We start from the raw sequence: 22573 nt of genomic DNA, 5'->3' as shown, positions 1-22573 counted from the left end.
CACAATCCAATATGCTGTCTCTATTTAGAACAAAATGTAAGCAAACATGCCCACTGTCATCAAGCAAGGCAAGAGATCATTATTAAGTATGTTTAATGTGATTAATCAGACTGAACAAGATCAAAGGTAATTCAATAATAAATATTGTTGCACCTTTAACCGATAGACTAACAAATGAACAACTTGAAAAACTAAGTAGACTTTTGATTGACTTTATTAAGACATCCTCTATATCAAATTTCAGTCAGACTGACCTGCCAGCCCGAGCCCCACCAGTCCAGTAAATAACTCATCTCTCCCAAAACAAGTAACTTCCCAGTTCCCACCTTAAAAAAAAATGTTTTGTTCCCAAGGGAAAGTTGTGAAAATAAATAAAAAAACACCTAAAATATACATTAACATACCTTAATCTCATATGCCTAATAGTACTGTAGAGCTCTTTTTACTTGCACACAATATAGCTAGGTCGCCCCCCCAACACAACCCACTCAGCTTTGGGATCTTAGTGAAACATTCATTATTGGTTTTGCGTGTGTTAAGCCAAGGCCAGAGCGACAACCCACAGGACGAAAGACCCCCAGGGCCAGGACTGAGGAGCCCAGCATCTAGGGATTGCCTAAATCGGTATCTCCACTGACATGGGCATGTTTTCAAAATACTGACTACTTTATTTGAACTGTATTCCATAAAACACATCCAGACCTCATGAAAGTTGCTCAGTATACCCTTAATCTTGTAATAAATCAAAGCTAGTGATACATAACTTGACATTGTGTGAGGAAAACAAACCTTCCAATTAATGGTATTGCATTTCTTAGTCGCTATAAATGGTTACACAGTTTCTTCAGATAAGTCTCCAGTATCAACATTTCCAAGCAAACAAAAATGGGATGAATCTTTAGACATGCAGAGATAAAAGAACATACTGTTTTCCAGAACATACTGTTTTCCAGAACATACTGTTTTCCAGAACATACTGTTTTCCGCCAGCCTTCACAAGACCATAACATATGCAAATGGATCCGCTTTTGTGTTTTACACCTCAGCAGAGGAATAACATTTCTGAGTCCATGTAATTCAGTTTCACTGGCATATACTACTTTCTATGGATGGCCTTAAACTGTAGTAATTTATGTCTGAGATTATATGAACATGACTGGACATTCAAACATATGTATCCATTCATCATCATCAATAGCTTCTACCAGGTCTCCCTCACATTTTTGTTTTACATATTTGTGTCATTGGGAAAAGCCTCTATCAGCTCTTGATACAGTTTGGAAATCAACTTTGGTGGTTTGTTAGACTGCCTTAAAATGGCATTTGGCTTTTCCAGTGTTTGCTGCAGAGAGTGTGGTGTGTCCTCAAAAATTCATCTCACCTCTGTCACAGACTGGTCTTCCCTGGCTGCCTGACCCTGCTGGGACCCCGTCACCATCTGATCCTCCTAACACGCGGCATGACAAAGAATTACCTTGGTGCACATTTATACATTGATTCTATTCTTGGATAATATAATGGTTCAATAATTGAAATGACCATCATTCCCAGATCCCAGACTGTAGCTTTAAGCTGCTGTCCTGTAGCTACTGTAGGTCTACTCATCAATTCAAGATGGAACTTTATATCATTCACTGATATTGTTAATATACTGCAAAATTCCCCTGACCTCCATAGACTGGTCTTCCCTGGCTGTCTGACCCTGCTGGGACCCCTGTCACGATCTGATCCTGTTGTGTACTGTCTGCACTAGAGGACTGCATTCCTACTGGATGTCTGCGGGACCTTGCTGCGCAGTCAGCATTTTTCATGCTACGGGCAAGGGGGGTCATAAAGATGACTTTTGGATGCAAATATTTTTGTTGTCCCACAGATTATTTGGAAACGGTCCTCTTTCTGCTTTGTGTGCGTTAGCCTACCTATTGTGTTAAATGTGCATATCTTTGCATTGTTTACACATTCGCTGCTTCAACTTCAACATTAGCCTACCTCTCCTAGTTGGGCGTGAGAGTAGGCTGCCTACATAGGCAGAGAGTCACGTGGCATTAACTTGAATATGAAATTAACTTAATTATGATTAGACTGAAGTTTACTACGGTCTCTGTAAATGATTATTGATAATGGAAGAAGTGGAGGGCGCTCAACCAACATGAGTCGACCTGCAATCAAAAAATGGAATCATCATTGAAAAGGAAAAGGCACAAAGCACACACAAGTTAGGTTATGGCTATGGTGAGCGACCGTTGCGCCTATTCATTTAAGTATTGATTACCCTTTTATTTGCCTCTGCCTGCAAATTGTCCTCCTAATAGGTGGGCGATATTCTATTGGACTAAGCAAAACGTAGCAAGTATCTTATTCATGCTGCTTCCAGTTCAGTAGCTACCTGCGAGATCAGGTGTGGTCTCAATTAAATAGAGTAGGATATAGCCTATGCATGTGTGAAGAAGCACGGGGCAGTTATCTTTCCAAGGATATGTACTTCCTTAATAGGCGTATGATTAGGCTATAGTTTACATTGCCTAGAAATAGGCTTAAATATTGATCACCCATTATTTCACCGTCTGAAAATCTTACCACTCCCCCCAAAAAAATTGCTTATTGGCTGATATAGCCCAGTAATACAATATAAGGCCCATCTCTGGTAATTGAACCTATTTCTTAAGTTATTTTTGCACGTTTGAAATTGCCTATAGGGCAAAATTGCTGGGACCATGGCTGGCAAGTGAGCTGCGTCACATACTGCGGTTGGGTTTGGGACCAGTTCTTGCGGTAGTGTGTGGGTGTCAGACAGAAGGCCAGCGGGTGCGGGCATAGCGGGATAAAGAAATCGGTCCAGCGCAGACCTCTACTGTGCATCATGACAGTGAAATCTGTAACATTACAGCTGTTTATTACTGTGTCAGTGTGAAAAGTAGGTAATTAGCTAGGGAAACTGACAGATCAATAACGTTGCATTGCCATTCTGACTGGCAGTGTAGCCTAGTGGTTTGAGCGTTGGACTAGTAACCGGAAGGTTGAGAGTTCAAACCCCCGAGCTGACAAGGTACAAATCTGTCATTCTGCCCCTGAACAGGCAGTTAACCCACTGTTCCCAGGCCGTCATTGAAAATAAGAATTTGTTCTTAACTGACTTGCCTGGTTAAATAAAGGTAAAATTAAAAATTAAAAATAAAATTAAACTCACATTGCACTGAAAAAACGTCAGACTATCAATCTTCAATTGTTGGCCGATGGGTTCATCATTTGATTCAGGTCTAGTTTGTTTAAGGCAGAAAGAATATCTAATGTTAGCCAACTTTTTGCCAGCGTTCTCTAATGGTATATCAACTGGTGAAAGCTTGCCAAGTTAATTTACTTCTGAAATGAGACAAAACAAAGGCTACAAAATATTTCTATCCAAACAGCTGTTAGATAGTAATACTAGCCACGTCATACCGCTCTCTGACAGATACAGTTGAAGTCGGAAGTTTACATACACTTAGGTTGGAGTCATTAAAACTTGTTTTTCAACCACTCCACAAATGTTTTGTTAACAAACTATAGTTTTGGCAAGTCGGTTAGGACATCTACTTTGTGCATGATGCAAGTACTTTTTCCAACAATTGTTTACAGATAGATTATTTCACTTATAATTCACTGTATCACAATTCCAGTGGGTCAGCACTAAGTTGACTGTGCTTTCAAACAGCTTGGAAAATTCCAGAAAATTATGTCATGGCTTTAGAAGCTTCTGATAGGCTAATTGACATAATTTGAGTCAATTGGAGGTGTACCTGTGGATGTATTTCAAGGCCTACCTTCAAACTCAAAGCCTCTTTGCTTAACATCATGGGAAAATCAAAAGAAATCAGCCAAGACCTCAGAAAAAAATGTGTAGACCTCCACAAGTCTGGAGCAATTTCCAAATACCTGAAGGTAGCACATTCATCTGTACAAACAATAGTACGCAAGTATAAACACCATGGGAACATGCAGCCATCATACCGCTCAGGAAGGAGACACGTTGTGTCACCTAGAGATGAACGTACTTTGGTGCGAAAAGTGCTAATCAATCCCAGAACAACAGCAAAGGACCTTGTGAAGATGCTGGAGGAAACAGGTGCAAAATTATCTATATCCACAGTAAAACAAGTCCTATTTCATTATTACCTGAAATGCTGCTCTGCAAGGAGGAGGCCACTGCTCCAAAACTGCCATAAAAAGCAAGACTACGTTTTGCAACTGCACATGGGGACAAAGATCGTACATTTTGGAGAAATGTCCTCTGGTCTGATGAAACAAAAATAGAATGGCCAGTTTGGCCATAATGACCATTGTTATGTTTGGAGGAAAAAGTGAGGCTTGCAAGCCGAAGAACACCATCCCAACCGTGAAGCACGGGGGTGGTAGCATCATGTTGTGGGGGTGCTTTGCTGCAGGAGGGACTGGTGCACCTTACAAAAGAGATGGCTTCATGAGGAAATGAAAATGAAGTGGATATATTGAGGCACCATTTCAAGACATCAGTCAGGTAGTTAAAGCTTGATCGCAAATGGGTCTTCCAAATGGACAATGACTCCAAGCATACTTCCAAAGTTGTGGCAAAATGGCTCAAGGACAACAAAGTCAAGGTATTGGAGTGGCCATCACAAAGCCCTGACCTCAATCATATAGAATATTTGTGGGCAGAACTAAAAAAGCGTGTGCGAGCAAGGAGGCCTACAAACCTGATCCAGTTACACCAGATATGTCAGGAGGAATGGGCCAAAATACACCCAACTTATTGTGGGAAGCTTGTGGAAGGCTACACGAAACGTTTGACCCAAGTTAAACAATTGAAAGGCAATGCTACCAAATACTAATTCGGCGTATGTGAACTTCTGACCCACTTGGAATGTGATGAAAGAAATACAAGCTGAAATAAATAATTCTCTCTACTATTTTTCTGACATTTCACATTCTTAAAATCAAATGCTGATCCTATCTGACCTAAGACAGGGAATTTTTACTAGCATTAAATGTCAGGAATTTTGAAAAACTGAGTTTAAAGGTATTTTGCTAAGGTGTATGTAAACTTCCGACTTAAAATAGAATACTTAAACTTCTGAGCCTAGAGATGACCTGGCTGTGGTAGCTACTAGCTAGTGTAGCTTATTCCTTCATCTCAGTCGGGAGGGGATGAAACATTACCTAACGTTACATTTCATTTAAAGTACCAGCTTAGCTTTCTGTAAAGTTAAGCAATTATTACCTTACTAGCTATATCAGTCAACTAAAGAGTAACCAGTTTCTGATCTGCTTCCTTTTACAACTTGGTGAAAGAGTGCAACACATACACATTGAACTATGCTCAACTCTGCCATGCTGGTCCAGCCAGCCTTCCAGAAGCTTTGGCTTCACACGGCCTGTCAGCCCGTTCTGTGGTGTCTGCGGTCCTAAATCCAGATGTCTAAACAGTCAACAATACATCAATACATCAAATCTTCAAAACTTGTGTGATGACAGAAATATTAGAGTACATTTCTGTGTACTTTAAGTAGAACAAACATTCCTATGGTGTTCAAGTTATCCAATGTTTACAGTGGGCAGTAACAGGGTAGTCTTTTTAAAAGGAAATAACAGAAGTAAAAATACATTTTACTAAACTATTTTTTTAGTATTGTGATCTACTGTTAATGCAATCACAAAATTGTGCATGACAGCAGCCAAGTTTTCAAGATGGAGAGCTTTCAGTACGGTGATGATGCATTTCCTTGAAAGAGATGCACGGTCAGATCATGTTTTTATATTTGTATTGACGTAATCTGATTTGTTGTGTCGCTGTCCGCTCAGAGGTCCTACTCCACAATCTGAACAACGCAGCTCTGCTCTGCTCTGGTGGGACGTCACCTCACTTCTCTCTTCTCTCCATATCTGCAGAAGAGGACACGGGAGAAGCTGGTGAATGTGTTGTGTCTGTGTGGACAGGGATTGGGGCTCACCAAAAACCCTTCGGTGAGACACACAAACACGCACACACACAGTTAATGTTGGGTATTCATAAAAGTGAACTTTTTTGTTCAGAATCACTGAGAGAAAGCAGCAGTCATCACTTATTCAACAATTAGACACTGATTGTGATAATGGCCTACCGATACTCATATTGCAGGCATTTTGTGAAAGTTATACACTGAGTGCACAAAACATTAGAAACACCTGCTCTTTCCATGACAGACTGACCAGGTGAAAACTAGAATCCCTTATTGATGTCACCTGTTACATCCACTTCAATCAGTGTAAATAAAGGGGAGGAGACAGGTTAAAGATTTTGACTCCATATTGAGAGACTGATTGTGTATATGTGCAATTCAGAGGGTGAATGGGAAAGACTTAAGTCCCTTTGAACAGGGTATGGTAGTAGGTGGCAGGCGCACCGGTTTGAGTGTGCAAAGAACTGCAACGCTGCTTGGTTTGGCACGCTCAACAGATTCCCGTGTGTATCAAGAATGGTCCACCTCTCAAAAGACATCGAGCCAACTTGACACAACTGTGGGAAGCATTGGAGTCAACGTGGGCCAGCATCCCTGTGGAATGCTTTCGACACCTTGTAGAGTCCATCCCTGTCGAATTGAGGCTGTTCTGAGGGGGTCCAACTCAATATTATAAAGGTGTTCCTGATGTTTTGTACACTCAGTATGTATGTTGAGGGGTTAAGAATGATGTGTAACCAATGTCATAGTAGTGCCTTAAGATTGTCTAACATGACTGGCTATTTAATATGGAAGACGTTTAAAAAATAGATCTACTAATAATGTTTATGCACCGTGATCCCATATGAAAAATATTAATGTGAATAATATTTGTTTGATATGAATTGTAGATTTAAGCATGCTTTTTTTTTAATGGAGTGGGGTACTCCCACATATGCTTCGTATGCTTTTAACACACCCCTATGTAACCTCCCGTCCCCAGGTGATCTTCTCCAGCTGTGGCGACCTGGACCTGATGGATCTGCAGCCCAGCCTGGTGTCATCTGAGGAGGGGACACAGGAGCCGGACAACAACATGGATGACACCACGTCCGAACAACAATTCAGAGTCTTCAGAGACTTTGACTTCCTGGACGTGGAGCTAGAGGAAGGAGAGGTGAGATTGGTTGATTGATTTGATCATTTAAAAACATAATTTTAATCACGCACCTGGATGCAAGGCCTTTGAAATCATTGAGGATAAACGCAAAAAACCCCAGCTTATTACAGTTTATTTCCAATGCGGTCCTCTGGTTTAAGCAGGCAAGCTGACTGTCAGGGCTGAGAATATGACCAGCTTAGTGGTCTGTAAAAGGGTGGAAGACGTGAATGCATTGGCCAAATCACTCACAACCCATATAAGTTCCCTGGATGTACCTACTTGCTCAGGGGATTTTGGAGTAAGATATCCATGGGTTGACCCTGTAACACTGGGGGGGGTGGCATAATTCTATGGTCTCAACAGATATCCAGGACACTTTGTTGTCTACTTTGATTTCTTCTCTTCTATCCTCTAATGTATTGTGGGTTTATTTTTTTCTGTTTTTGTCTGTGCCACCATCTAGGAGATCCAGGTAAGTCCAGTCATGTTGCAATGCAATTAATGTATTGTGTAGCTGGAATGTAGTGGGATGTAGTAGTCTATGGATTCAAACAGTACCCTATTCCCTATGTAGTGCACTACTTTTTACCAGTGCACTACATAGGGTGAATTATTCCTCTATGGAGGTGTGTGATTATAGTAGCACTGTGCATGCTCACGCACATGTTTGGAGTGTGTTCAGGGTTTACTCACCCTAATGTTAAGTCAAGTCCTCACTTAAGACTCTACACTTCCTGTCAGGGCCTGTGTTCTTAGTACTTCCTGTCAGAGATACTATAGCATCATGTCGCTCGGACGTGACCTAACAGAATCCCATCAACACACATGACACACAACCTTCCATTCACTGGATATGAGCAGACTTATTGCTCTTAAATGAATAGTATGCAACTTAATAATCAGCTGTTGATCACTGTTGAGGTAATGTCCCAAATGCACCCTATTCCCTACACAATGCACACAATATAGATTCCTCTCCATTTATGTTGCATTTGCTCAGATTGTTATTTAATACCAGTCATGTACAGTGAATTATGTTAGAATGGCATTGATTCTAATACATGTGAATCATTTCCTTAATAATAACACTATGTACATATGTAGAAAAACAAAAAGGGCAAAACCCCACCTCATCTGTCAGCCCAGCTCGCAACAAACATTCCCAAAACGTTAGAGAACGTTTCCTTCCGAGTCTCATTAGGTCGTTGCCTAACATGTTCATAGCAATGTTCCAGTGATGTGCAAGGACTGTTAATGTCAAACAGAACTTACCCAGAACGTGGTTACCATGTTCTCTGAATACTCAATATTAGTGTTCTAAACACGTTTCATGGGATCATTGTAAGAACATTCATGTGTCCAGTTTTCTGTGGGTTCGGAGGATATCTAATCAACGTCACACCAAACATACACAGAACATGGTTGCCATGTTCTCAGACTATAAGTCATTCATTTTCTAGATAGTTTTCATGGGAACGTTGCAAGAACTTTCCTGTGTCCAAGGATGTTTAAAACAGGGCGTTCTGTCATGGTCCCCTGGAGGTTTTCGTCTAGTTCCCAGCTTTTTCTAGGGACTTCCAAAGAAGTTTTTAGGCCTATGCCTGATGGTCCAAAGAAACGTTCTCCGGAAGAGAAATACTTGTTTCTTTACACACCACCCCTTATTATGGTTGCTGAGCCCATCAAGTCCCTGATTGGTGAACCACATATCCATTCACAGCTTTTTGTCTGTTTGCAAGGTTAGGGACACCCACACACACACACATAGTACTTTCAACACGCAAGGTTTTCAACTTACATATTTGAAACACTTTGATATACAATATTATATTGTGCATGTTCATATACAGTGCCTTCAGAAAGTATTCACGCACCTCAACTTTTTCAGCATTTTGTTGTGTTACAGCCTGAATTTAAAATCGATTAAGTTCAGATTTTGTGTCACTGGTCTACACACAATACCCCATAATGTCAGAATGGAATTATGTTGTCAGTGTCCTGAAATACAAAGTGTTATGTTTGGGGCAAATACAACACATCAGAGAGTACCACTCTTCATGTTTTCAAGAATGGTGGTGGCTGCATTATGTTATCAGTATGCTTGTCATCGGCAAGGACTAGGGAGTTTTTTTAGGATAAAAAGAAATGTAATAGAGCTAAGCACAATCCTAGAGGAAAACTTGGTTGTGCTTTCCAACAGACACTGGGAGACAAATTCACCAGCAGTGCAACCTGAAAGAAAAGAGAAACTCACACACTGCTCTTGCTAGTTTTTTATTTTATTTATTTAACTAGGCAAGTCAGTTAAGAACAAATTCTTATTTTCAATGACAGCATGGGAAAGGTGGGTTAAGTGCCTGTTCAGGGGCAGAACAACAGATTTGTACCTTGTCAGCTCAGGGATTTGAACTTGCAACCTTTCGGTTACTAGTCCAACACTCTAACCACTAGGCTACCTGTATCACTGTTCTTTATTAAGCTTATGTATTGGCCTCAAGGCCTTTGTCAGAGCTTTTAATAAAGAACAGTGATACGCTGGAGTTGCTTACCAAGACATTGAATTTTCCTGAGTGGCCTAGCTACAGTTTTGACTTAAGTCGGCTTGAACATTAATGGCAAGACTTGAAAATCCCACGTTGTAACACAACAACAACACAAAGTCAAGGAGTGTGAATACTTTCTGAAGACACAGTAATTATTATTACCTGGGATTTGAACTCAGATCTTGGGTCACGGCATTCTGATCTTCTTGCTACTCCACAATGTGTGTGTCAGTTGTTAGTTAATCGGATTATTGTCTCATCGTTGATTTGATTAAGTTATTTCATACATTTTAGGGGTTGTCTGTTTTATTTATCTCATGTTGGTGGGCATATTACTCTGTTTAATGTTACTCCAATGATAAATAAGTATTTTTGATTTAGTGTACTTTTACTTCAAAGTTTTACATTGTCGGTAAAATCAGTCTTTGACGGTGGTGTAGCAGTAAGATTAGAATGCCGTGAACCGAGAAGTTATTAGTTAAAAAGTGAAGAAGAAGAATTACTGGAAATGAACATGCACAAAGTGTCAAATATGTTAGCTGAAAACGATGTATGTTGAAAGCACTGTTTGTCCCTTGCCAACAGCAAAAGAGCTGTGAATGTATCAGTGGTTCACCAATCAGGACCTTGATGGGCTCAGCAACTGTAACAAGGGGTGATGTGTAAAGAAACACGTTTTTTTTTCTTCAGAGAACATTTCATTGGGAGCATCGAGATGTCGTTACACTGAGGCACTGAGTTATTTATGATACTCTTCAAAGAGTTAAGATTTCATGCGATTTTCGAAAGATGGGATGGAACTTTAAGGGGAAGCTTGTTCCACCATTGGGGTACTAAGCATAGAAGAGCTTTGACTGGGCTGAGCGGAAGCTGACCTTGTGTAGTGGTGGGAGGGCCAAGAGACCAGAAGTGGCGGAATGGAGTACTCTGGTTAGGATTTAAGGTTTGAGGATAGCCTGACGGTAAGGAGGTGCAGTTCCCTTTGCTACAGACAGACAGACAGACAGACATGTTCTGTGTATGTTTGGTGTGACGTTGATGGAATATTCTCCTAACCCTCATAAAACTGGACACATGAATGTTCTTGGAACATTAATATCTTTATTCTGAGAACATGGTAACCAAGATCTAGGTAAGTTTTGTTTGACAATAAGGAAATGTTCTAACTCTAATGTCAAAACATGCTAAATAGGTTCTCAGGAGGTTTTGGTAACATACATATAATGTTCCCCTAACTAATGGAAAACTGGACACTCAAACATCCGGGCAACGTTATGGGTAACATTACAAAAACATTATCTTTCCCTAGAATTGTTAGCTGGGACTGCAGGCAGGCTCAACCAGATCTGGAACCAGGCTAGCCCTGGCTTTCCACCAGAGTAAAATATGATGAAGCTAGTCAGTCACCACAGGTCCAGGATCTGTCCTGCCTGATGTGGTGACCTGGACTGTATTCCAAATGGCACCCTATTCCCTTTATAATGCACTACTTTTGACCAGGGCTCATAAGAAAGTAGGGTGCCATATGAAATGCAGCCCTGAGGAGGCTGGTTGGATTCTCCAGAATCGTGACCTGATGGAAAGTAATTTGGCATCTGAACTGGTGTAGGATGACGTTTTCACTAGACACATCTTGGGTCAGTTTTGCATTTTCCCCTGTAATGGTTAGGATTGGAGGGGAATTTGTACCTAGAGGAAACTTCACCCAGGAGGATCTGAAACAAGACTGAAGCCATTAGGCTCGGGGATGATAATACTACACAATATTTAGGAAGTCCAAAAAGCTCCAAGTGGAGTCATACTCAAGTTGTTTTTCAGTTTTTGTTAAGAGGGCTATTTTGATTTGATCCATTGGAAAGTTTTTTTTATGATGCACTAAAAGACTACTTTTTCACGTGACTTGCCAAACCGTACTGTGCTGTCTTGGATATTTTCTGTTCACGTGGTCCACCAGCACGGTTCCAGCAACTGTAGTTGAATGTGTAACCATGCTAGGGTAGTACATCTCAGCTTGGCTTGAATCACCTCCGCTCAGTAGTGTGAAATGGTATAAGTGAGGCTGTTGACATTGTCATTGGGTAACTCTCCCATGAAGATCAGCCTTGACTTGACTTGCACTGCATGGTCAAGTATTTGTGGCTGCTGGTTACTCTGTGTATGTGTGTTTGTAGACTCCTTTTTGTGTGCATGTGTGTTTGTGTAAACCCCTGTGTGTGCGTGCATGCATGGGTTTAGACCACTGTGTATGTGTGTGCGTGCAGTGTGTAGACCCCTTTGTGTGTGCGTGCTTGTGTGTAGACCCCCTGTGTGTGTGTCTGCGTAGACCCCTGTGAGTATGTGTGAGGCATCTGGCTCTGTGTCGTCTAGTTTCTTAAAGCTGTGTGTATCGTCCTCGCAGGGGGAGACAATGGACAGCTTCAACTGGGGGGTGCGGAGACGCTCCATGGATAGCCTGGACAGGAGTGACATGGTGCCCCTGGATGACAGTGAGCTGTCCAGCAGCACACCCAGCCTAGGCCAGTTCACCCACCAGGACTCAGAGGAATCGTCAGAGGAAGAGTCCATCACCGCCAGCCAGATCCTCTCTCAATCCCAGGTGGTACGTCTCTCTAACCACAGACCTAGGATCAGATTACCACCCCCCAATCCTAACCTTAACTATTGGGGGGATTAAATAATATCTGACCATGTATAAATGGTTTCAATTGCTAGGACACAACAAGGAGGCATGCTCTGCCGCTCTGTGCTTATCTCATACAATTCTGCTCAAATACTTTGTTTACACTTTATGTATTGTGAAATGGTTTTCTCTCACAACAGTTGCCTCGTGCATGATGTCCTGACTAGCATATCTGGGTTCAAATAGTATTTGTTTTCTTCAAAGTACTTCAAGCTCGATCAAGTTCATGAAACCAATGGAATGGTCCCAAAAGTGCAAACCTCGCCCATTTGGCACTGGTTCAAGTAGTATTTGTTTCCTTCCAAATACTTCAAGCTCGATTGAGCTCGCCTGGTGCCATAGAACCAAGGTATTAGTCTGAAAGTGTAAACCTAGCCCGATCGATCAATCCAAATATTTGAAAGAAAGCGAATACTATTTTAACCCGGATCTGATGATTAGACTGGAGGAGGACTCTGAGCTGTACTTTTGTCTCGTTGCAGATTGTGAATCTCTCCCCCACCGAGGAGGTCAATCAACTGGGCTCTCTGTACACCTCCGGTGACAACTCATCCGCTGACCCTCCTCTTCCCCCTCTGCACACCCGAACGTCCAGTTTCGAGGTCTCGCTGGCAGAGAATTCAATGTCGAGGGTGAATAAGTACATCAGAGTGTCTGAGATATGGGTGCCCACTCACTCCTATTCCTCCGATCAACGCTGCCAAATAATACAATTATATCCTATCCTTTCGCAGTTCGATTTTAGCGATAAGTGTTGATGTTTCTCAATGAGGTATTATGTGTATTTCTCTGAATCTTCAAGATTTTCTCCAGAGAGGATATGGCAGGACCCTGTCTGTAGTCTTCAGCTTCTAGTTAGCTGCACGTCACAGCAAAATCTTCTAATACCTGCTCTCTTCTAATACCTGCTCTTACACCTATTATCTAATGTGTTGGGTCATGGGTTGGTTGGTGCTGCAAATGCTTCCATTTATATTCAATACTATCTTTTGAGGAATAGTATTGCTGTGTTCTTGGGGTTTTGTGGTTGTTTGGTAGCAAGGTGGTTCTCTTTCTGTGTCTGAAACAATTGGTATAATTTGTACACACTCGTGAAAACGTAACCAAATGTGAAATTAAACACAGCATAGAATATCTTTGTCCATTGGAAAGGGCAGTGTGCCTATCATTTATTCCTAATACTGTACTTTCAAAAAATGTCTTACCTTTAGGAGGAAATTATCATAATTGTGAGTCATTCTCATCATTAAGCAATATTATGCATATTCCCCCAAAAGCACATAATCAAGGATATTTGAGTGCATGTAATACTAATGGATTCATGGAGTGCTTTAACACTCTAGTGCGCTCAGTGATTTACCGTCACTCACTGGATTCCGTCAGTAGAACCCCATCAGTGTTGTATTAAATTACATAGACCAGTGTTTCCCAAACCTATCCTCAAGTAACTACAGCCAGTTTTGAAGTACTGGAATAGATCAAATTGGCTGGGGGTACTACACTGAGTGTGCTTCCCAAATAGCACCCTTTTCCGTATATAGTGCACTACTTTTGACCAGAGCCCTATGAACCCTAGTCAAAGTAGTGCACTACCTCGGGAGTAGGGTGCCATTTGGAACGCAACCTGATATTGCCCATCTGATGCTGGCACTTCGAGTAAGTCCCTCCCTCCTTTCCTCTCTCCCTCTAGGCTGAGGTATCAGTAGAAGACGAGGACACGAACATCCATGAGGATGACCTGTCCATCAGTGACCTCCTGCCAGGGTTTGACTGCAGCGGCGACAGCTTCAGCCTGGAAAATCTGGCTCCGGGAGACGACCGTGGAGAAGTGGACCTGGACTTCAGCGCACTGCCCAGGTACATAGCACTGTTCAGGTCTGTTAGAATAAAACGTGGTTAATGAAAGAGTTTATAGTGCTTTATACATTTCAGGCCAATAAATGCTTATTAATTGTAATGGAATTGGTCATAAAGTGTGATCATGAAAGTCTAATCAAACCTGCAACAGTGCTTTTGTCAGTATTTATAACCTTTTCCTACTACTGAATGGTAAAATACTATTATGTAAGCAGGCACAATATAGTTCTGGTCAGCATGAGGGTCTGAAAAGTGTTTTGGAATGCTGCTATTTCTTCATGTGTGTGCCTGGTTTACCCCACCAGTCTCGGCGAGGAGGAGAGAGACGAGCTGATGGAGTCTCGTTCTTCCCTTCCTCCGTCACCCTTCTTCTCGGCCATCCTGGCGGCGTTCCAGCCGGCGGTGTGCGACGACGCCGACGAGGCGTGGCGGAGGCACATCAACCAGCTGGTGTCCGACTCAGACGGCTCCTGCGCCATCTACACCTTCCAAGTCTTCTCTTCCTTCTTCCAGGTAGATGGTGGATACACATTGCTCACTACCTGTGCTCTCCCCCCTGTGCGTTTATTTTTTTACAGCATGTGAAACAGTATCGTTGGTGGTAGCCTATCCAGCACAGTGTTTAAGCTGGCTAGCGAGAGCTTCCCTTTTCTGATTGGTTATCACAAAGTTGTGTTACTGAAATTCGCAACTGTAGTTGCCAACAGTCAAATCTTAGAATGTCGCTTTGTGTCTCCTTCCATTGAAAATTATATATTTATTTTTTGTTGTTGCTGAAACGAGTAAACCATCTGAATCTATCGTAACAGCCAAAGAGACCTTCCGGTACCGCGTCAGGACCTGGTAATACAGAACCCAGTCTGCATCTCAAAAGACACCAGTTGTGTCCCAAATGGCAACCTATTCCCTGTATAGTGCACTACTTTTGACCATGGCCTATAATCAGCAATTAAGTGTCCTATCTGCCATACTATGTCAGTCAAACCGGACTACAGTGCATTCGAAAAGTATTCAGACTCCTTTACTTTTTCCACATTTTGTTACGTTACAGCCATATTCTAAAATTGATTAAATAAACATGCTTCCTCATCAATCTACACACAATACCCTATAATGACGAAGTGAAAACAGATTTTTAGACATAAAAACAGATACCTTATTTACATAAGACTCGAAATTGAGCTCCGGTGCATCCTGTTTCCATTGATCATCCTTGAGATGTTTCTACAACTTGATTGGAGACCACCTGGGGTAAATTCAATTAATTGGACATGATTTGGAAAGGCACACACCTGTCTATATAAGGTCCCACAGTTGACAGTGCATGTTAGAGCAAAAACCAAGCCATGAGGTTGAAGGAATTGTCCGTGGAGCTCAGACAGTATTGTGTCGAGGCACAGATCTGGGGAAGGGTACCAAAAAAATTCTGCAGTATTGAAGTTCCCCAAGAACACAGTGGCCTCCATCATTCTTAAAAGGGAGACGTTTGGAACCACCACGACTCTCCCTAGAGCTGGCCGCCCAGACATACTGAGTAATCTGGAGAGAAGGGCCTTGGTCAGGGAGGTGACCAAGAACCTGATGGTCACTGACAGAGCTCTGGAATTCCGCTGTGGAGATGGGAGAACCTTCCAGAAGGACAACCATCTCTGCAGCACTCCACCAATCAGGCCTTTATTGTAGGGTGGCCAGACGGAAGCCACTCCTCAGTAAAAAAGCACATGACAGCCCGCTTGGAGTTTGCCAAAAGGCACATAAGGATTCTCTGGTCTGATGAAACCAAGATTAAACTCTTTGGCCTGAATGCCAAGAGTTTCGTCTGGAGGAAACGTGTTACCATCCCTACGGTGAAGCATGGTGGTGGAAGAATCAAGCTGTGGGGATTTATTTCAGCGGCAGGGACTGGGAGACTAGTCAGGATTGAGGGAAAGATGAACAGAGCAAAGTACTGAGATCCTTGATGAAAACCTGCTCAGGAAGGTTCACCTTCCAACAGGACAAAGACCCTAAGCATACAGTCAAGACTACACAGGAGTGGCTTCGGGCCAGAGCCTGGACTTGAACTCGATCGTAGATCTCTGGAGAGACCTGAAAATAGCTGTGGCGCAACACACCCCATCCACCCTGAGAGAGCTTGAGAAGATCTGCAGAGAAGAACAGGAGAAACTCCCCAAATACAGGTGTGCCAAGCTTGTAGCGTCATACCCAAGAAGACTCGAGGCTGTAATCGCTGCCAAAGGTGCTTCAACAAAGTACTGAGTAAAGGGTCTGAAAATATTTCTTATTTATTTGCAAATGATGGTGTATTGTTTGTAGATTGATGTGTTAAAATGATTTAATCCATTTTAGAATAAAGCTGTAACGTAACAAAGTGGAAAAAGTCAAGGGGTCTGAATACTTTCCAAATGCACTGTATGTCAGTACACTGATGTTTAGTTTTTTAGGATCCCCATTAGCTATTGAACAAGCAGCAGCTGCTCTTCCTGTGGTCCACATAAAACATACAAATAGATAAAGTACAGAACAGTAATAGACAAGGACAACATATGATATTACATTAAATTCAAAATACAAAAATAAGGGTTATACATTGAACAAAAATAATCATATGTACATCTTCTATACAGTACAGTTAAATTAGATCTTTAGAAAGAGGAGAGGAGTGTGAGCTAAACTTGCTTTTTACCTGAGTAACCTCTGGGGGCAGAGCTTTCCACGATGGTATGGCATGGCTCTATAGATAACTGAGCGACGCATTAAATCTTTTTTGGGGTTTGGCACCTTGAAGAGACACATTGAGGTGTCTGGTCTGTTTGAAGTCTATGCAAATAGATCATGAAGTGGTTAGGCATTTTCAACACACAAATGTTTCTTAAAAGACTAGAAAAATGGCGCCGAAGAGGATGGGTGATGTTTTACATGCCCGTAATAAATTGTGCTATTTTGTAAATTTTTTGCGTTGTTTGTAACTTATTTTTTTAAACTTATTTTGCACATAATGTTGCTGCTACCGTCTCTTATGACCGAAAATAACTTCTGGACATCAAAACTGGGATTACTCACCACGGACTGAAAGAAGCTTTTTTTCTTTAAAACGAGCCCGACGAGAAAGATACACTGCTCTCCCGGGAACAGGCCCAGAATCACATCATTTGGTGAAGAAAAGACGGAGGAAAAGAGGACGTAGATCAGGCTGCCTTTTGAGAATCCGTAGGTGAGCGAGTAAAGTCCCATTGCCATCAATTCTACTTGCTAACATGCAATCATTGGAAAATAAAAATGGATGACCTATGATTATCCTACCAATGGGACACTAAGAACTGTAATATCCTATGTTTCACCGAGTCGTGGCTGAACGACGACACGGACAATATAGAGCTGGAGGGATTTTCAATGCACCGGCAGAACAGAGAAGCTATTTCTGGTAAGATGAGGGGAGGGGGGGGGGTCTTTTTGTCAATAAGAGCTGGTGCGCGATGTCTTGAGGTATTGCTCACCTGAGGTAGAGTACCTTATGATAAGCTGGAAACCACACTATCCCCAAGCGAGTATTCTTCTAAACTCAGCAAAAAAAGAAACGTCACGTTTTCAGGACCCTGTCTTTTCAAAGATAATTTGTAAAAATCCAAATAACTTCACAGATCTTCTTTTGTAGGGTTTAAACACTGTTTCCCATGCTTGTTCAACGAACCATAAACAATTAATTAACATGCACCTGTGGTACGGTCATTAAGACACTAACAGCTTACAGACGGTAGGCAATTAAGGTCACAGTTATGAAAACGTAGGACACTAAAGAGGCCTTTCTACTGATTCTGAAAAACACCAAAAGAAAGATGCCCAGTGTCCCTGCTCATCTGCGTGAACATGCCTTCACTGACGAGTCAAGGTTTTGTCTCACCAGGGGTGTTGGTTGGATTCGCGTTTATCTTCGAAGGAATGAGTGTTACACCGAGGCCTGTACTCTGGAGCGGGATCGATTTGGAGGTGGAGGGTCTGTCATGGTCTGGGGCGGTGTGTCACAGCATCATCGGACTGAGCTTGTTGTCATTGCAGGCAATCTCAACGCTGTGCATTATAGGGAAGACATCCTCATCCCTCATGTGCTAACCTTCCTGCAGGCTCATCCTGACACGACCGTCCAGCATGACAATGCCACCAGCCTACTGCTCGTTCTGTGCGTGATTTTCTTCAAGACAGGAATGTCAGTGTTCTGCCATGGCCAGCTAAGAGCCCGGATCTCAATCCCATTGAGCATGTCTGGGACCTGTTGGATCGGAGGGTGAGGGCTAGGGCCATTGCCTCCAAGAAATGTCTGGGAACTTGCAAGTACCTTTGTGGAAGAGTGGGTTAACATCTCACAGCAAGAACTGGCAGATCTGGTGCAGTCAATGAGGAGGAGATACACTGCAGTATTTAATGCAGCTGGTGGCCACACCAGATACTGACTATTACTTTTGATTTTGAGCCCCCCTTGCTGAAAATAAACGCAGTTGACAGTGAGAGGATGAGTTTATTATTCGTAGCCATCTATTTACCACCACAGACCAATGTTGGAACTAAGAGATCACTCAACCAACCACCTATAAGGCCATAAAGCAAACAAGAAAATGCTCACACAGAAGCAGCTCTCCTAGTGGCGTAATGCAGGCAAACTTAAATCAGTTTAATTACATTTTTACCAGCATGTCACATGTTCAACCAGAGGGAAAAAAACTACACCACATTTACTCCACACACAGAGATGCACACAAAGCTCTCCCCCGCCCTCCATTTGGCAAATCTGACCATAATTCTATCCTCCTGATTCCTGCTTACAAGCATAAACTAAAGGAGGTATCAGAGACTCGCTTAATACCGAAGTGGTCAGATGGTGCGGATGCTACACTACAGGACTGTTTTGCTAGCATAGACTGGAATATGTTCCGGAATTCATCCAGTGGCATTGAGGAGTATACCACCTCAGTAATCGGCTTCATCAATAAGTGCATTGACAACGTCGTCCCCACAGTGACCGTATGCATATATCCCAACCAGAAGCCATTGATTAAAGGCAACATCCGCATTGTGCTAAAGGCTAGAGGTTCCGCTTTCAAGGAGCGGGACACTAATCTGGACACCTATAAGAAATCGCGCTATGCCCTCAGACGAACCATCAAATAAGCCAAGCGTCAATACAGGATTAAGATTGAATCCTACTACACCGGCTCTGACGCTTGTCGGATCTGTCAGGGCTTGAAAACTTTTACGGGCGACAAAGGGAAACCCAGACGTGAGCTGCCCAGTGACTCAAGCCTACAAGACGAGCTAAATGCCTTTTATGCTCGCTTCGAGGCAAGCAACACTGAAGCATGCACAAGAGCACCAGCTGTTCTCGGTTACTGTGTGATAACGCTCTCAGTAGCCGATGTGAGCAAGACCTTTAAACAGGTCAACGTTCAGAAAGACGCGCGGCCAGATAGATTACCAGGACGTGTACACAAAGCATGCACGGACAATCTGTCAAGTGTCTTCACTGAGATTTTCAACCTTTCCCATGTAATACCTACATGTTTCAAGCAGACCACCATAATCCCTGTGCCCAAGAACACAGAGGTAACCTGCCTAAATTATTACAGCCTCTTAGCACTCACGTCTGTAGCCATGAAGTGCTTTGAAAGCTGGTTCACATGAACAGCATCCTCCCAGATATCCTAGACCCACTGCAATTCGCATACCGCCCCAACAGAACCACAGATTACGCAATCTAAATTGCACTCCACACTGCCCTTTCCCACCTTGACAAAAGGAACACCTATGTGAGAATGCTGTTCATTGACTACTGCTCAGCGTTCAACACCATTGTGCCCACGAAGCAAAGGACCCTGTAACTGGATCCTGGACCGACTGACAGGCCACACCCCAGGTGTTATGGGTAATTTTAAACACGTCTGCCACGCTGATCCTCAGGGGTGTGCACTTAGTCCCCTCCTGTACTCCCTGTTTGCCCATGACTGCGTGGCCAAACACGACTCCAACACCACCATTAAGTTTGCTGACGACACCACAGTGGTAGGCCTAATCACCGACAACGATGACATGGCCTATAGGGAGCAGGTCAGATAACTGGCAGAGTGGTAGCAGGACAACAACGTCTCCCTCAATGTGAGCAAGGAGCCGATCGTGGACTACAGGAAAACGGCGGGCCGAACAGGCCCCCATTATCATCAACGGGGCTGTAGTGGAGTGGGTCAAGAGTTTCAAGTTCCTTGGTGTCCATATCACCAACGATCTATCATGGTCCAAACACACCAAGACAGTTGTGAAGAAGGCATGACAAAACCTTTAACCCCCTCAGGAGACTGAACAGCAAAGGACCTTGGGAAGATGCCGGAGGAAACGGGTACAAAAGTATCTATATCCACAGTAAAACGAGTCCTATATCGACATAACCTGAAAGGCCGCTCAGCAAGGAAGAAGCCACTGCTCCAAAACCGCCATAAAAAAGCCAAACTATGGTATGCAACTGCACATGGGGACAAAGATTGTACTTTTTAGAGAAATATCCTCTGGTCTGATGAAACAAAAATAGAACTGTTTGGCATAATGACCATCGTTCTGTTTGAAGGGAAAAGGGGGAGGCTTGCAAGCTGAAGAACACCATCCCAACCGTGAAGCATGGGGGTGGCAGCATCATGTTGTGGGGGTGCTTTGCTGTCGGAGGGACTGGATGCAATCTATTTTGTGAAATGCACATGAGAAAGGAAAATTTATGTGGATATATTGAAGCAACATCTCAAGACATATGTCGGGAAGTTAAAGCTTGTTGCAAATGACCCCAAGCATACTTCCCAAAGTTGTGGCAAAATGGCTCAAGCACAACAAAGTCAAGGTATTGGAGTGGCCTCATCAGGAGCAGGCGTTGTAGGGAGGTCATACAGGCACATGGAGACCACACACACTACTAAAAAGTATTTAATAAGAATATTTCATTCAGATCTAGGATGTGTTATTTTAGTGTTCCCTTTATTTTTTTGAGCTGTGTGTGTGTGTGTGTGTGTGTGTGTGTGTGTGTGTGTGTGTGTGTGTGTGTGTGTGTGTGTGTGTGTGTGTGTGTGTGTGTGTGTGTGTGTGTGTGTGTGTGTGTGTGTGTGTGTGTGTAGTATTTGGTAAAAAAATCTTAACTCTTCTTGATTTGCACTGTTGGTTAAAAGGGCTTGAAAGTAAGCATTTCACGGTAAGGTGTTGTATTCGGCGCATGTGACCAATTTCAAGGTCGATTTGAAGAGAACCCTCATCCATGAAAGACTATCATGCATATTGTTGATGTTAGTTGTGTGTTGCAGTTAAAGGCAAGGTGTGCTGCTTTGCTTTCAGCCAGCTGCAGCTTTGCAAGGTCTTTCTTTGCTGCACGTGACCAGTACCGGACAATAATCAAGATGGGTAAAGATCAAGGATTTACCTCCCCATCTTCAACATCTTTGTCAATATGATTTGACCATGATAACTGACCATTCAATGTTACTCCTGTTCCTCCTTCTTCAACTTTTTTAATGATCACACCCTTTATGCACAACTCCAGTTGAGATTAAGGTCTAAGAGAAGGCTTTGAACCAAATACAATGCTTTTGGTTTTAGATGTATTGAAGGCCAGTTTATTGTTAATTACCCATTCTGACTCTGACTGTAACTCCTTGCTAAGAGTCTCTGTGAGCTCACTGGTAGTAGGTGCAGAGGTGTAGAATGTGCAATCAGCATACATAGTCATTTTACAGCCCAAGGCAATTGAACTGAGGGGTACCGCACTGTCCATATGGGTATTTCTATAAGCTAGGGTATCAGTGAGCATTTCTTGTAGTGGACAAAATTCCACCAAGCCTATTAAAGGGTAAGGTGGAGCTCTCACCATGTCACCATCCATCAATCTCTATCATATTTCCACAAGTGTCAAGACTTTGGGCAGTAGTGGCTAGGGGGTTGTTTCTGGACAGGCCATGGGTATTATGTTAGTTCAGTTAGTCAGTCAGTCACTAAATTAAAAAAAATATCAAATCAAAATCTAATTTATTTATAAAGCCCTTTTTACATCAGCAGATGTCATCAGATGTAGAAGTGAAGTGTCTAGGAAAAACTTCCTACAAAGGCAGGAATCTACGAAGAAACCTACAGACCCTGGTTCGATTACGGGCTGTATCACAACCGGCCATAATAAGGAGTCCCGTAGGGCGGCGCACAATTTGCCCCGCGGCGTCCGGGTTCGGGGAGGGTTTGGCCGAGGTAGGCCGTCATTGTAAATAAGAATTTGTTCTTAACTGACTTGCATGGTTAAAAATAAAGGTTAAAAAAATAAGAGGAACCAGACTCTGTGGGCTGGCCAGTCCTCTTCTGAGTGTGCCGGGTGGAGTACATGGCCATTAAGGCC

The 22573-nt window shown here is 42.7% G+C and overlaps 1 protein-coding gene across 4 annotated transcripts in view; it reads left to right on the top strand.

Annotated features, from left to right (window-relative positions):
- Positions 1-22573, top strand: part of LOC135552472 (protein furry homolog) — a 250025-nt gene that overhangs the window by 184336 nt on the left and 43116 nt on the right. For all 4 annotated transcript variants that reach the window (XM_064984132.1, XM_064984129.1, XM_064984130.1 and 1 more), the window contains exons 52-57: positions 5902-5976; positions 6934-7107; positions 12034-12234; positions 12798-12947; positions 14006-14172; positions 14478-14685. In XM_064984132.1, the coding sequence (XP_064840204.1) occupies positions 5902-5976; positions 6934-7107; positions 12034-12234; positions 12798-12947; positions 14006-14172; positions 14478-14685 (975 nt within the window). The remainder of the gene's footprint in view (positions 1-5901; positions 5977-6933; positions 7108-12033; positions 12235-12797; positions 12948-14005; positions 14173-14477; positions 14686-22573) is intronic.

This window comes from Oncorhynchus masou, chromosome 13, assembly GCF_036934945.1.
Source record: "Oncorhynchus masou masou isolate Uvic2021 chromosome 13, UVic_Omas_1.1, whole genome shotgun sequence".
Taxonomy (NCBI): domain Eukaryota; kingdom Metazoa; phylum Chordata; class Actinopteri; order Salmoniformes; family Salmonidae; genus Oncorhynchus; species Oncorhynchus masou.
The sequence above is the reverse complement of the archived record's forward strand: the minus strand, read 5'-3'. Positions and strand labels throughout refer to the sequence as shown.